At 41.5% G+C, this 16,777-nt stretch overlaps 1 protein-coding gene across 4 annotated transcripts in view; it reads right to left on the reverse strand.

The window, feature by feature from the left end:
* The window catches only part of TRIM37 (tripartite motif containing 37), a 943,514-nt gene extending 929,271 nt beyond the window's left edge, over positions 1-14,243 (reverse strand). The window contains exons 1-2 of one of the 4 annotated variants that reach the window (XM_069226401.1): positions 13,679-14,243; positions 62-163 (exon numbers count right to left, since the gene is read on the reverse strand). In XM_069226401.1, the coding sequence (XP_069082502.1) occupies positions 62-163; positions 13,679-13,855 (279 nt within the window). In that variant the 5' untranslated portion in view covers positions 13,856-14,243. Of the gene's footprint in view, positions 1-61; positions 164-13,678 lie in introns of those variants that run through there. The other 3 variants (XM_069226400.1, XM_069226402.1, XM_069226403.1) reach the window with 3 other exon arrangements.
* Between the last annotated feature and the right edge of the window lie 2,534 nt (positions 14,244-16,777).

A 16,777-nucleotide genomic window follows, 5' to 3' on the forward strand; every position in this document is an offset into this window, starting at 1 on the left:
GAAGCTAGAAAACAGTACATTTTGGTTAGGCCTTTTTAAGGATAACATGAAGAAGACTTACACGAATGCAACTGAAACAGCAAAGCTTGGAGCAGTGTGGGCAGAGACGTGCGTCACGCAGCTTTTCCATACAAATAAAGCACCGAAACACCTCTGCAATGCTCTAGAATGATCAGAGGTAACAACATTAAAACTATACCTCACGAAATATTTACAGTTTAATCACTGATACATGTTATTGGCAGCAAATCAGTTTCATCTAGCATGCAGATTTCACTGGTAGTTGCAAAAACACAGGCTACCTTTAGGTATAGTCTTTGCTCTCAGCCAATGATTCTTATCCAATTTGTCCATATTATGTTTCTGAATTAATGGTGTTACTGATTTTGTCCCTCTACACCCGCTTGTAACGTGTCTCCATGCATTTATGACCCTTCCTGGAAAAAGTAACATTCTCATGGAACTCATAAACTTTATTTCAAGCACTCTCTACTGCCGACCCTTACTTATTTCATGATCTCTTGCCCTAGATGTGCATTTATGCTAAAAATTGAATTTAAATGTTTGGAGTAGTTGTGTTCTGCCAGGTGAAGGGCATCAAAAGCTAAGGTGTGGGAGCAGTCATATCAACGCATGTTAGCAGATGTGCAAAGATAAAATAGCCTATAACGAATCTAGCCTTTTCAAGTCTACAAAAAATTTTAATGGCTGAAATAATTTTGAATGCTTGGTCCTGAAAATTAATTTTACACCCAGCAATACTATGTCACAAGATTAGACATTATGCATGCACAAACAGCTATTTGGCATAGTTTCTTCAACTGGGCAATTTTCTAAAACGGATGAAAACTAAATTAACCTAGTTCAACTTTACACTGAATATTAACAATAAGCTCGGGATATGGCTGCCCCCCCTACAAAACAAAATATTATTTACCTACCAGGAAGCAAAGACTGTGGGGAAATAGTTTTACCGAGTCTTTTTTTTTTTAAATACTTTTAAATTTGTAAATTTAATTGTCTGACTACTTAAATGGGTTTTCTAGAAACAGCTACTTCAGGCCTTCATAGTTGAAGTCATCATTTCCAGTAGTTTCTAAAGGCGGCTAAATCCTCCTTTCTGCATCTTATTAACCACTGTCTCTACTTATTGTAGAATTAACAGTGCAGGCAAATGGCTTTACAAGCAATTTGGACAAATATCTACCAACTCAGGGTGAAGGAAGCAGATTGGGCTTGTACGGTAACATCAAGTAGATAATATTACGAAAAGTACTGATCTTATCCATCTTTGGTAAACGAACAACCAGATGGTAATGCTGCTCTTCACCAATTTAAAAGAAGTATTCAACTGGTACGAAAGAACTTATGTTTTCACAGTACTAGAACTGCCTGGCTTTGAACTAGGATATTTTCAATGGTTAACATTTAATACAATGTTCCTACAAGGAGTGTTGTTTAACAGGATTCTGTCAAAACGTTTTGCTCTAAGCAGAGGGCACAGAAGGCTGCCAGCAAGTTCCTCCATTTACGAACCGAAAATGGTGCCTGTAGCATGTGCAATGTTGCCTAATGAGAGAATTAAAAGCATAGGATGATATGAATATCAAATTAAACTGTTTTGCTGACAGATGATGCCTGGTAAGTCTATTATGGCCTATAAAAGTCAGTAAGCTATAGTGGGTGAAACTTGAGAAACACAATCCTAGTATATCTTAAAGTCGAGTAATACAAGTGATCAGTGCTATTTTCAAAAAGAGCAATTAAAGACCTGGAAAAAGGTTATAAGGAGTTGGGTCTTGTGGTATTTGGCTTTTCTCCCACTCTGTGTGAAGTGGAGGGGTCGAAATGTTATCACATCAGCTGCATATTTCTCGAGGGGTGGTGAAAAGTGAGGTGTGTGGCCAGTGGTGACCTACAGGTGTAACCTATGCTCGGGAGATATGGTGCCAAACTCACCATATTGGAGGCTCCCCCCCAGTGCTGCACTTTTCCTCCGCATCCACGCGGAGGAAAAGAAGGACTTTCTCCATGCTCAGTGGAACACGATTCCAACCAATCCTCTAGCTGCTCTCATGCGGTTTTCGTTTTGAGGCTGGGAGCCTGTGCCAGCAATCCCCCAGCTGTTTGACAGTCCTGGGATTGCTGGGTTTACAGTGTGCGTGTCGGGCTGGCCGTAGCTCATCAGTCGGCCAATCCGACATGTGCGATGGAAGGGGCAGCAGTCATCCTGCAATTGCAGGATGCAGCCCCGCCCCATGCCCTCACGCTGTATACAGCACGACAATGAGGGCAAAATAAAATGGCAATATTATGTAATTTTATTTATTCATGTTTGCCTGCTATGCTTGCAGCAGGCGGGTGATGCTCCTCCACTCCTTAGAGGAACCAACTCCCTGTGTGTGGCGTTCAATGTGGCAGCCACTATGACTGGCTCAGCACAACGTTGCTCCCGTGTTGTACTACTACAATAAATCTTTTAAACCTACCAGTGTGTGGAATCTTTGTTATTCCATTATCTCACTGGCAACGAGGATGGGATCCATCAAAGAAAAGAAGCGAGTCACCCAGAAGCCAATGAGCAAGTGGAACACTTCAATCAATTGGCCAACAATAGAGGGACTAATTGGAGTAAGGCTCTCGAGTTGACTTTATTGTCAAACAAAACTACAGCCAATTCGATGACAGGGTGCAAATCACTTGAGCTTTTGAGAGGACATAGGCCTAGTTGTTTGTTGGTCCTCTGGTGGATGAAAGGGAAAGTTGATTGGTCCCAATAAGCGCTGTAATTTCAGGCTGTGATCAGCCTGTGAAGGGCTGCAACAGCTGAAGTTGTGACCAGTCTGTGCTGCGCTACATCAGATTTCATGAGCAGCTGACATGGGGGCTGTATCTCTCAAGTATCGTACCGCCCTGTCTGAGTCTTCATCCTTGGTCTATCTGGCCTCAGGTGGACTCAGACATTAGCCCTAGAAACACAATACATACCACTTAGTCTAATTGGGACGGATTCATCTTAGGGTTGCCACTTCCCAGAAACCGATGAATTGGAGTTGGTCCATTGCGGAATGCAGCCCAGTACCCAAGGCAAGTACCACCATGAGATAGCCTGCCGGTGGACTGCCACTCATCGTAGTGTGCAGGCATGTCCGCAAACATCAGAATGTATGAAATTACCCTCATGAGCGGGTAAAAGACTGAGCGCACAGATGGTTTGGGGGTGACTGCACCTGTGCTAAATTGATGTTACTCCTGTTTCCCCCGAAAGATAGAGGGGGCAACCAAGAATCGAGAAGGGAGCCTGGGTACAGTGAATGCAGAACAGGAGCGGGGACAGGCACACCATCTGCTGCATAGCCCCCAGTTATATTGACTTTTGTTCAGCTGCTAGTAGTGTAGAGTAATGAATATCTGTGTAATAAGGTACTTTCCTTCTTGGAAAGAAAGATAAGCAGTGAACTGGGCACTCACTTTTTTGTGTTGTTAACTGATTGTTGAGCTCTAGGTTCGAGCACTTTCACACTACCTCTCAGAGAAGCCTGTGACTGCTCACTTTTGCCGCTCCAAGAGTCAACCGTGAAGCATAATGAGAAGCAGTGCACTTACTACAAGGTGGGCAGGGTTGGCACCCTAACATCTAAAAATATAACTGAGCTGGACTTTAATAAGACTATTTTGTGGTATACGCCAAGACAGTATAAATGTTGTCAACAAAATATATGGTCACCTTCTCCCTGTCTGCAAATGTATCATTTTTATGTGTTATCCTATGTGTATTTCATAGAATATTACCTTTATTGATTAAAAAAACTCCAACATAATCATACAATTTACCCAGGCTAAAGCCTTAAGTAGTACATGAGTATATTATTGCAGGTTCCAAATATTGAATTCCTGAAAAAGATCAGCTGTATAACACTTCAACCACGATCTGCAATCCTCCCTATATGGCTAGCATAATTCTGCTCAGACAACAATCTACTAAAGCTGTTTTGTTACCTAAAATCTTTTATACTGTACAGTACTTATGTTTTCTTTTGTTCTATGTATATTCTCTCAAAGCTCACTAAACAACATTTGAAATTAAAAAAAAATACTATCTAGCCCTCAACATAATCACGAACTATGAAAAATTTAGAATTTGACAAAAATATGTCCACTGTTGAAAATACTGCTATAGTAAACAAATGCGCGAAGGTTAGAATGAGGACACTGGAGTGACTACAGTGTTTTAGAACTTGTGACAAAATACACTGTAGAGATTCCATAACAACTGATGCCAATATTCTGTCTGTAAATGAGATAGTAAACTCAATAAAAAAAGATGCAAAAAAAAAATAAAAAACAATCACCTCTTTGTAAACAACTTTGAGTAATGCACTCAGGCTTTTGCATGCTACTCTACACCAAGCCTGCTCTCAGTTGTGAACAGTATTCTTACCACATGTAGTAAGAAAAACATAAAATGCCAGGAAATCTTACCACCACAGACATCAGCAGAAAGCCTTGTAGAACTGTATGTAATTAAAGAACAATACATGCCTAAGTTTCACAAGGACACAGAGTAGGTGGGATTTCACAGGAAAACAGAAAAAAGATCAGCAAGTTTAGTTAAACGGGAAAACGTAATTAAAAAAGCCTTGAAGAATTTGCAGTCATGGCACACAAGGACGTACCCCCCTCACTCCCACTGTTAGCATAGATGCTGCTCAGAAAATATGTAGTAAAAGCTAGTTTTAACAGCAGGCCAGAAAGTTAGATAAGAAACCCTGTGAACAGTGCAATGAACACTGGGGAGGAAAGGTTAATGTGTCAAAGTTGTGTCAGTTTCAAGATAAGGGATACCAAGAGGAGAAGGACATGAGTTCAAGGATGCAGGTGGTGTGGTGTTTACATGGAAATATATCAAAAGCTTGTCTTATTCCATGGCCCGTTTACTGCTTAAGGTAATGTGCATGAAGTCATTGTAGTTTTTGAATATAAAAGTAGCGGCCTGCGAGCAGTACTGTGAGATCAGCCTCTGCTTTATGGGGTTGACTGACCTCCTGGCTATATTGTGATTAAAACTATATTGTATTGCCAACTGAATTGTGTCTTCCTGGTCAACATTTGTTGAGCCAGATAGGAGTCCAGTTCATCTTCATCGACTGCTGCCAATGGAGATCTGCCTGCCCTGACTGATTAGATTACTGCTCCGAAAAAAAGGTAATCAGACACACTGCTTTACTAAAGATCTGCCATTTCACACAGGCCCGTAGATTCCAAGGTTGCCGTCATACAGTTGAGGAGGGCTCTGACTTCATACCATAAAATTTGCAGTTGCATGATTCTTTGGCATTGACAACGTGGAAGATTAAAGAAACACACGCATGATAGTTTGTTTACTTCCTAATACTATAATGTGTATGGGAAATGAAACATAGTAATTCCGGTTCTAGCCTGATGAAATGTTTTAATCCCTGTTCCAGTCAGATGAAATGTAGTAATCCTGCGTGATGATGCGCAATGTGAACGCTGCCATGCTCCGGATGCTGATTTTCTGCACTTGGCATGGACTTGTGGAGAGGTGCGCGGCTTTTGGGGTGAAGTGATGCATGTGATAGCTGGGGTGACTGGTTTGAATCAGCCCTTTTCCCCGGTGATGGCGTTGCTGGGCCTGCTGGATGAGGTGCCGGTGGAGTGGAGATGCCTCGTGGGCATGTTGCTTTTTTGGCGAAGAGAAGAGTGGCGATCTGCTGGGGGCGAGACAGGGCTCCGCGGAGCTCTGATTGGCTGCAGGATGCCGCATTCTGTCAATCTTTTGGGAGATGGCTCCGGCGTGCTCTCGCCCTAGAGACATATGGGCGCCTTTCCATTCCTTCTTGAAATCATCCGGTTAAATTGCGAGAGTCTCTGCGGCGTGCGAGGCCAGGCATATGATGGGCTGGATTGGGCATTGCTCCTGCATGTGTTGGAAATGTTGTTTGGTGGACGATCCCGCTGCGTGAGTCTGCTGCACCGCCTCCGCCCTTCTGCTGTCATGGTTGTTGTTGGTTTGTACCCCAAGAGCTCTTGCAATTAGACTCCCCCTGGGGGTGTGCTCTATGTTGTTGCTATTGGTATGGGTATGGGATGCTACTTGGATTTATGGCTCCGGCCTCGCTGGGACACTTGCCCATTGGAATTTGTTACTGATTATCCCTGATATTCTTGTGAGCACACCTGTGGGCTTCTTGTGCTATGTTCATAGCTCCTGGGGTTGTTATTGTTGGTATATGCAAATTTGTATAAATAAATAAAATAAACAAATAAAAAAGTAGTAATCCTGATTCCAGCTGGATGAAATTTGGTAATCCCCAGTCCATTCCAATAATAAGAAATGTATAGTGTTTTGTCAAGGGTTCTTTTCCTTTATGAAGTCCAGCAGAGTTTCAGTCCTCTAAGTGCTCTCTCAATCAGGGGGTGGAGCCATTCTACTTATACTAAAAAATTACTCTGATCGGGGGAAACTTCAAAAGAGTCCTTCCAAGTGAAGCACAACACCCTTTTAACCCAGCCCTGTCTCCAGGCATCAGTAGGGGGTAATCAGTCCATTGTGTGAGGGCAGGACACAGCCTATCCACTTGTAAGGTGGGAACGACCCTCCCTCTCCCCAGCCCAAGAAGACTATCAGTATGCAGATGCCACTTCTGTCACACCCAGCCCTTTCTGTGTTTTGGCTTTCTAGAAAGTATGCACCAAGTGGAGCTGTCGCTCTGTCCCAGATGTGGATTGGCGCCAGGCTGCAACAGCACTAGAGTTATAAGCACAGAGAAATGCACTTTCTAAAAGTGGCATTTCTACAATGGTAATAAAAAAAATCCATCCAGAACAATAATCATGATTTCTCACTACTATTCCAAACATACTAAACGTGCCCACGCTATTCCTCATAGATGAGAAGATACCACTTATACATATGTCAGAGCATTTCCAATAAAATACTATGAGATGAGCAGCACTCACAGTAGTGAGAAATTAAATAGGCTGTTTGTCACTACTAGGACATGTAGATATGGTATGTTATAGGCTTTTATGGAGCACACTAAACCAGAGGGTATGAAGGCAATGGCAAAAACCTGCTCCGAGTAGAGGAAATATATTCATTCAAAGCCATTTTGGGTAAAAAGCCAAGTTTTCAGTCTTTTTTTTAAGACTGAGAAGATTTCCACATCTGCAATGTCAGGCAGCAGGATATTCCATAATTTGGCTGCTCCCACAGAAAATGCCCTTCCTCCCCATCTAGCTCTACAAAATCTAGGGACATATGTGTTATACAGAGAATGTGGTATAATGGAAGGTAAGAGGGAATCTGGAATGTAGAACGGGGAAGGCACGGGGATGACGGTTAATCGTGGATGGATGTGGGACTGACAGGACGTGTTTTCTTTATGTGTAAATAAATCTCGGGAACTCCTATCATTTGTCGTACATTATTTATGACATTTTGGCGACGAGTTTACGACGAACCCACGCCTGAACAATTCAAGGAGCAGCAAGATAGGAGCCGCCCGCCTGAACTATTTAGCGCGAAGCAAGCTGCACACTAGGAGGAAGCCGCCCACGCTTTAAGAATACGGCAAACATTGAGAAGGGAGTTTAAGTAATTCGACAAATTTGCGGTAACTTGGCACTTTTCTTGGGATTATCTTTCCAGTTTGAACCTACCTGCCTGTTGGTGTAACGGCAGTTAAAGACAGTCGCGCTGCATTATCTTGAACAACGCGCCGCAAGACAGCTTTTGTCCTTCATAAGCGCGTCATCCTGTTGGAATTTTTAAGCTCAGATGCATTCTGAGCTTTACGAGCGTTTTCTTTTCTGGTTGAGGCCGTGTTACTAAAGATTTGCTTATCTGTGTCCTGCATTTCTGCCGCTTGTGCCGTATTTGGTCTGAAGGTGGGCGGGCCTGTGTTTTTTTCTCCTCTCAAGGTGTGGACATGGTGAAAGGACTTTGTTTCTGGCTGTAGTGTCAACGAGAAAGGACTATATAAAGATAAAGACATTTGTGTTGACATTAGAAGAGGACTTTTCTGCAGTTTTTTTTTTTTGCTAAGACCAATTTTAATATCTGGAAATGTTATTTTTCAAAAAAGAACATCTTGGATAAGTTCAGATTTTTTTTTAAGGAAATAACTTGTGGAATCTGATATATTTCTATTTGGTTATTCTTTTCTCAGTAAGGTAAAAAGACAAAGACATGCAATTTGAACCCCCAGCTAAATTTTTACAGAGCAAGGGTGATCCACCAATGCACTGGTCTAGGTGGAAGGAGGAGTTTTTAACCTACATGAAAGCTATTGATGATGACAACATGTCACAGGAAAGGAAAAAGAATATTTTATTGCATTGTTTGGGTTCTGAGGGGCAAATGGTTTTTAGAACTTTACCCCCGATTCCAGTACAAGATCAAGGCGATGGAGAGGTGGATGTCTTCAAAGAGGCGCTAATGAGATTGGAGAAGAGGTTCAAACCTACTGCGAGTCTAGCATTGAATAGATTCAAATTTTACACAAGAGTACAACATTCAGAAGAGACATTTGATGAATTTCTTACAGCGTTACGTGGCCTATCTGTACATTGCAATTTTGGAAATATGACTGATGCAATGATTAGAGATCAAATTATTGTGCATGTCAAAAGCAGGAAAATCCAAGAGCATCTATGGGTTATGGGTGATCCCAAATTACAAGATGTAATTACAACTGCGAAAGCTTTAGAGCAATCTGAACAATGGATGAGATCAGTACAAGATACTGACAAGGTCAAATGTTTAGAGTCTGAGGTGGTGGGTGCAATGGTGGGCAGTAATTTGAATAGTAATGTTGCTGTCAAGCATACTGCAGCAGGCAGGAAATGGGTAAAACATGACAGGCCGGAAAAACTGTCATGCTTTCGTTGTGGTAGTCTGAACCACCTGGCTTCGTCACCTCAGTGTCCTGCGGTTGGAAAAGAGTGCATGAAGTGTGGAAGGTTAGGACATTTTGCACGGGTGTGTAAAGATGTCAAGAAAGGGAACTATGTTGCCAAGGGAAAGATGGCGTGCATGAGTGTCAAGAAAGATAGTGAAGAGTGTCTGGAGTTTGATGGCGAGCACAGAGGGATGGTGTTGTCGCTCAAGCAGGGAAATGTAATAGGGTATGAACGTTTAAGTCAACCTAGGTGTGAAGTGCATATTGCTGGAAGGAAATTGGAGTTAATCGCAGATTCGGGGTCCCCTTGGACCATCGTCACGTTTGAGTATTTTAAACAGACCTTTGAGGGGATTTGGAATAAGGATGATCTAAAAGAATCTGATATTGTTGCGGAAAGTTTTGATGGGGGTACTATTGAGGTGATTGGTTTTGTGGATACTGTTATCAATTTTAAAGGGAGATGTGCGAGTATTAAATTGTATGTTGCTGCTAAGGGTGTGAATGTCCTGGGATGGAGAGACCAAGGGAAACTGGGTATAATTTTGAACCCCCGGTGTAGCGAGCCTGTCTTGGTGGTAGAGTCAAGGGAGGTGACTGAATGGATTATGTCCAGATTTCCACAAGTGTTCACTAGCAAATTAGGCAAATTAGCCAATTATAGTCATAAAATCAAGGTTAAGGCTAATGCTAAACCTCTGATACAGAAACTTAGAAATGTTCCCATCAGTGTGAGAGAAGAGTTAAAGTTGATGTTATCAGAGATGGTGAGTGAAGGTGTGATAGAGGAGATTGAATCCTCTGAGTGGGTTTCTCCGATTGTTTTGGCACGTAAGTCTGATAAATCTTTGAGACTATGTGTGGATCTGAGAGCTGTAAATACCAATATCATTGTCAATTGTCATCCTTTGCCAAAGATCAACGAGGTTATTAGTATGTTGGAAGGGGCGGAGATCTTTTCCACACTAGATTTGAGATCAGCGTACCATCAGATTGAGTTAACTGAAGACTCTAGACATTTAACAGCGTTTATTACCCCGCAAGGATTATACCAGTTCAAAAGGATGCCTTTTGGCTTGGCATCAGCTGTGTCTGTCTTCCAGAGAGCAATGTTTCATCTGTTTAAGGACATGGACAAATACGTAAAATGTTTTCAAGACGACGTTCTGATTTTCTCGAAGGATGAGAATGAACATAAACAGCATGTGATGAATGTATGTAAAGTACTGAGTAAGAATGGATTGACCTTGAAGGCGAAGAAATGCAAGTTCTTTGCGAAATCTGTTGAGTATTTGGGTCACTCTATTTCAGGTGAAGGGGTAGTTCCCAAACAATCTCTTGTGGAAGCAATAGTTAATGCTCCAGTGCCTGATAATCGGGAGAAATTGTTGTCTTTCACCGGCTTGTGTGAATATTATAGCAAATTTATCAAGGATTTTGCTACCAAGATGGAACCTTTGAGAGAGCTCACACGCAAAGGTGGTCAGTATGTTTGGACCGATAAACAAAGTAATGCATTTGAGATAATCAAAAAAAAAATTGTTGAGGCACCTACATTGAAGCCTTTCTGTGTGGGGGCACAATGCATTGTGACGGTGGATGCAAGTATGTATGGACTTGGTGGTGTGTTATCTCAGTGGTGTGGGAAGGACAGATGGAATGTTACCTTCGCATCTCGTACTTTGACCAAGGCAGAGCGAAGGTATGCAGTGATTGAAAAGGAACTGTTAGCGTGCATTTGGGCGGTTGAACATTTCCGGGATTATATTTGGGGATCTAAATTTATTTTGCAAACAGACCACAAACCTTTGGTTGGTATCTTATCTCCAGGTGGTGGCTGGAATGCTACTGCTCGTATTGCCAGATTAGTCTCCAGGTTGCAGGAGTATTGTTTCAAGGTTGAATATGTGCCAGGAAGAAACAATGCTGTAGCGGATTGTTTGTCGCGCCTTCCACAGATGGAGAGAGGAGCTTGTGAGAGTGTTTTGGAGTGTGACTTGGTTTCTGCTGTTTCGGGTTATATGTCTGCTGAATTTGGTAGTATAGACGAGAATGAGTGGATCAGTTGTGATAAGGAGGACCAAGTGCTCCAAGAGGTTAAGAAGTATGTGAGGGAAGGTTGGCCGAACAGAAGAAGTGTAACTGTTGAAGTAGAGCCGTATGGTAAGGTGAAAGATGAGTTGGACATAGAGAACGATATGTTGTTTAAGGAAGGGAAATGTATTCCTCCAAAGGGAATGCAGGATGTGATTTTAAAACTAGCACACGAGGGTCATCCAGGAATGTCATCCATGAAAAGACTGATTCGTACTTGTTTTTGGTGGCCAGGACTGGATAAAATGGTGGACAGGGTAGTGAGGGAGTGTGGAGTGTGTGTGAATGCAGAGAAAATGTTGAAGACAGTTCCTGCTCCTCTAATTCCTGTTCCCTGGCCGAGTTCACCTTGGCAGAAATTAGGATTTGACATTTCGGGCCCGTTCTTTTCTCTTCCAACAGATACACGTTATGCTCTGGTGTTGATAGATTATTTTTCCAAATGGCCAGAGGTGAAGTTGGTTTCCAAGGTGACATCAGCAACTATTGTTGAATTCCTTAAAGAGGTGTTTGCTAGAGAAGGTTATCCAGAAGTTTTGATTTCAGATAATGGTGTCCAGCTTACTTCGAGTGAGATGAAAAGTTTTCTTAAGTACAGTAACATCAAACATGTAACTACTCCTTTGTATGATCCTAAAGGCAATGGTCAAGTTGAAAGATTTAACCGGGTTCTTAAAGATAGTATTTTCTGGGCGCGTGGATTTGGTGCATTGTGGAAAGAAAAATTGAGGGAGAGGTTGTGGCATTATCGTATCACTCCGCAAAGTACTACAGAGGTAAGTCCATTTAGATTACTTAAAGGCAGACACCCCGTGTCTAAATTGTGCCCTTGGTGGTTCAAGAAGAAGCAGAATAGAGACTGGGAGGAAGTCTCAGTTGAAGAAGTTAGAGAGAGGTTAAGGAGGAAACAGGAGTATTTCAAGAAGAGGTATGATGATAAGTGGAAAGTGAAAGAACCTTGTTTTGAGGTGGGTGATTGGGTGAAGGTGCGTGAACCTGGTTTCTTGGTGAAAGGAGCGGCTAGGTTTGGAGAGACTTTGAAAGTTATAAAAGTGTTCAGGAATAGTGTTGTTACGCAGGATGGCAAGGTGTGGAATGTAAGTAGACTAGCAAAGTGTGCGTGGAATGACAAGGACCAGGACAGGAGTTATGCTAGAAATCCTTTGTTTAGGATTGAAGATGGTATGCGATATGGTGAAGTTGGTTGTGATCATCAGGAAGTGGTGGAGGATAGTTCTGGAGAGGAAGAATCGATGCAGACGTGTGACGGTGACGTTATTGTTGCTGTGGGGGATACCTCTGTTGCATCACGAGTAAAGTCCAACTTTAGGGTAAGACGTCAACCAGCCAAGTTCAAGGATTTTGTTTAGAAAAACAGTACATCTGAAAAAAAGACTCTTATTACGATGTTTTATTGCAGTGGGTTTCTAAGTTTATTTTGTTAAGTTTGTTCATCATTTTATGGCTATAGATACATACCTGTTTTATTTTTTTTTGTTTAAAGAGGGAAAGTATGTTATAGAGAGAATGTGGTATAATGGAAGGTAAGAGGGAATCTGGAATGTAGAACGGGGGGAATGGGGAAGGCACGGGGATGACGGTTAATCGTGGATGGATGTGGGACTGACAGGACGTGTTTTCTTTATGTGTAAATAAATCTCGGGAACTCCTATCATTTGTCGTACATTATTTATGACAATATGCCAGTCTGCAAGAGGAAGATCTGGGAGGTCTTGCAGGTACATACCAATGGAATATGGCATGAGGCTGTTCAGTGTTTTTAAGACAGAGGGTTTTATGAACCATACACAAAACTTTGAAAGAAATTCTCAGCCAGTGAAGAGCCTGCAGACCTTCCCTAACCAAAACATGTCGGCTAATATTCAGAATGAGCCAAGCAGCAGCATTGTTTTGGGTCTCCTGTACATAAAGACATATGTCATACCTTTTACATACACAGCACCCTGCCCATAGGGCTATCTAGCCTACCTTGGGGGTGACTTAGGTGTAGTAAAATGGGACTTTAGGACTGGTCAGTGTGGCAGAAAATTGTGCATGCAGGCCTGAGACAGGTTTGAATAGCTAATTCTGTGAGTGGAGCAATCCAGGCTGCAGGCCAACTAGTAGCATTTAATTTACAGGTCCAGAGTATATGGTAAAACACTTTAGAAGGGACTTACAGGTAAATTAAATAAGCCAAACAGGAGTAAGACAATTATACCAAGCTGTAGGAGAGAGCAAATGCACTTTAGCACTGATTAGCAGTGGTATCGTGCCCAGAATCCTAAAGCCAACAAAAAGAGGGTCAGAAAAATAGGTGGAGAAAGGTAAAAAGTTTGTAAATAACCCTGCAGAAAAGGCCCTTTCCAACAAGAGGTTTGACCAGTTGCAGTCTGCAGAATTATAGTAGAGTAAGACAGACAGGAATGTGACAGGCTAGCTATATTATGAGCCAGTAAGGAATGTGGAGGGTGAGAAACATTCTATAAAAAGAGAGAACACTCAACAGATTAACTTCGAGGTCAGTTTTCATGCAGGGATAAAATTATAATGAATATACATGCGAAAACAGTATTCGATAAATGGGGATAAAAACGCTAGGTGTTTAGAATCAGTCCCGCACCCCAACTCATTTATGCAGTCCTGCTCTGACTAACCTCCACGCTCTGTTCGTCCATGGTCTCCAGCTTGGTACAGAGCGCTCGCACCCTTGGTCTGCCACCGCCACCCTGACCGGTCTCGTTTCTCTTCAGTGCACGCAAATCGCTTAGGTAACGCAGGGTGCCGCAGAAACAGGTGAAAAGCTGGTCTGTCAGGCTCCCCCTCCCAGACATGCAGCAGCCCTGCTCTGCCTCGGTCAGGGGTTCGTCCTGGTCTCCCTCAACAGCTCACCAACGCCTCTCAGTTTATGCCGCCATGTTTACTGGACCGCTACTTGTACTAGAACTCGCGCATGTAACTAAGAATGCAATGGTACTGCTGGAGGAATGTTAACAGATCAATGTCGTTTCTCTCTCCAGTGGACGCTGGGTTCTCCCTCACCTAACATGGCAGCCACCTGCGCGCACCCTTTCTTTCTTTCCCCCTCTTTCTTTCTTTCTCTCTCTCTCTCTCTCTCTCTCTCTCTCTGGGTATGTTCCTCTCCAGTTACGGTTTAAGATTTACGGCTTAACCAAGGTAGCAGCAACAACAAAACCTCTTGTATGGCGGCCATATTAAAGTGAGTGCGTTACATGTGCAGCACAGCAGAAAATACGTACAATGTAAGAACGCTGTAGCACGTTATCGATTAAGAACCAATAGCCTACTACTCTGCGAATATCACGAATATAAGCTTCACAGTGGTAAGCATCAATTTACGAAATATCGCTACTACTTATTAGGCTGTGCTTCCAATTACTAAACAGTGTTTTGACTTGCCGATATTAATAACAATACGTTGAAATTAAAATGTTATTGTGTCGTTACTCTGGACTGAGTCCATTCTACAATCTTTTTAAATCCTTCTAAGGAATGCGGAACCAGCGTTCGGAAGATTGTGGACCGACAGCGTTTAGTTTTAAATAATGAGGCTAAACTGTCACCATGGAAACGCTTCAATCGGTTCCGCGCCTGCCCAGTGGACACAACTGCAGTGCAGTTATGCAACGCTTCAAAACTGTCTTTCACTGGATGTGCTCCGCAGTGATACAGCGCGGCTAAAATGTTTAAAATAAACTTAAGAGCCACGCTAAAGTTACGTAGAAAACCAAATGTTATTATGGGCCAATAGAAAAACAAAAAACAGTGTTTTATCAAAGTTCTGCGAAATAGCTGTTTATAATATATCAAGGTTTACTTTTTTTTTTTAGAAAATATCCAGTCCATGCATATTTGAGATGTCATTATCAATAATTTCTATGGGAAATTAATATTTTTCGAGTTTAGACTTCCATGACGTCTGAAATCATTAAACGCAGATAATAAGGTAACATCTTCATTCATGCATTGTTTCTTAAATTGTCAGAAACATCACCAGAAACACTGTGATGTAAAAGGCTTCACAAACAAGAATAAACCATTTCTAGTTATGTATAGTTCTTTGGAAAATATGTATCGCATAATAATACTAAAACTGTACTCATATTTCCCGATACTAATCCATCACTAATTCTTGTTGGGTTCCGGAGTAGCGTGCTACTCGCCGAAAAGTGCTTCAACACCTCGTCAGGGGTAGTAGGCGCTATATAAATACTATTACAATACAATACAATGTGTTGAATTGGAAACGCGAAATTTCTTTAAGTATAAATGTGGTTTATTTCCATAAAATTCGGCCCACGAATGAACTGTTGCCAGCTAGAAGTCTCCTGCAACTGCAATTTACAGAATCTCCGGCTCGACCCTTCCACAATACAGAACACTGGAACAGAGTCAACCAATTAAATACATCGCAAAACACAAATCTTAGCCTATTTACAGATCCATACAAATAATTCCAAATCTGCCAACTAACCAGCTACAACAATAACACAGTATCGTATCATCTATCCCACTTTATCATCATTTTCTTTAACTTCATTTGTACAAATAATAATCACAAAATATCTCAGGGAACTTGGAAACTCTAGCACTGACTTTTCTATCAGTAGTCACAACTGGGCTTGCTTTGCTAGATACATCATCAATGTTGAACTTTCTGAAGATTCACTTGAAATCTTCAAACAAAATGAAGAACTTGAAGAAAGTTGTGGATTATCCCGTACCTGCACAGAAGAATTAGTGTCATTTATATGTACTTCTTCAGACTACAAAACTGTTTGCTGAGGATTCAACATATGCAAATTGTCATAATCAGTTGGCTGACCACTAACATTATTGTCAGAGCCTCCCAACCATGTTGACCAATCACATCCATCACCTGCCTTCCTTTATATATATATATATATATATATATAAAATGAAACATTAAGTCGCCATTTCCCCAGCCCTTTCGCGGCAGGCCTGGCGGGGTTGCGAACCGCCATAAATCACATCAACAGTTCCCTATTAAAGCGACTCCTCCTATCTTGAGTACGAAGTAAAGGAAAAGCCAAGGCCACGCTCATCTTACAAAGCAAACATTTATTGCAAAAGGCAGCAGAAACACCCAACACGTTTCGGAAATCTCAGTTTCCTTGATAAAGGGTAAAACAATTACAAAACATCCACCATTTTTAATCACCGGTGCCCTTGTAATAATATAAAAACGGACTAACGTGACAACTCGCATGTTTTCAGTAGGAACAAATCAACCATCTTACGATATATATCCAATGCGCTGCTCGCCTTATAGAAGTACAGTAGATATTCAAACCTGTACAACAGTTTGTAAAAATATTATTTGCATTATGCGACTTTGCTATTGTATTAATGATTGAATTATTGTTCTATACTATTTCATTGTATTTTCTTAAATCTTCTTTCGTTTTAATTTATTTATATTTTATTACATTAGCATTAATAATTGGGCTACTTCCAAATGACAACCCACCCTCATAATACTAAAATACAAATATCAACCCCTATAGGTATAACCATTTTCAATGTATAGCCTTAAAATTTTAATCTCATATCATTATCATCCTATCAGCCCAAGTGGGCCATAAAGATTACCTCTTTTTGTGCCATCCTCTCCTAATATTGACACTGCTTCCTGAAACCTCCTCCTATTTGCACAAAACAGCCAATTCATGTCTCTTACTTCACACTACAAAAACATATTATTACACCCCCAC

This window comes from Pleurodeles waltl, chromosome 3_1 (assembly GCF_031143425.1).
Source record: "Pleurodeles waltl isolate 20211129_DDA chromosome 3_1, aPleWal1.hap1.20221129, whole genome shotgun sequence".
Classification (NCBI taxonomy): Eukaryota; Metazoa; Chordata; class Amphibia; order Caudata; family Salamandridae; genus Pleurodeles; species Pleurodeles waltl.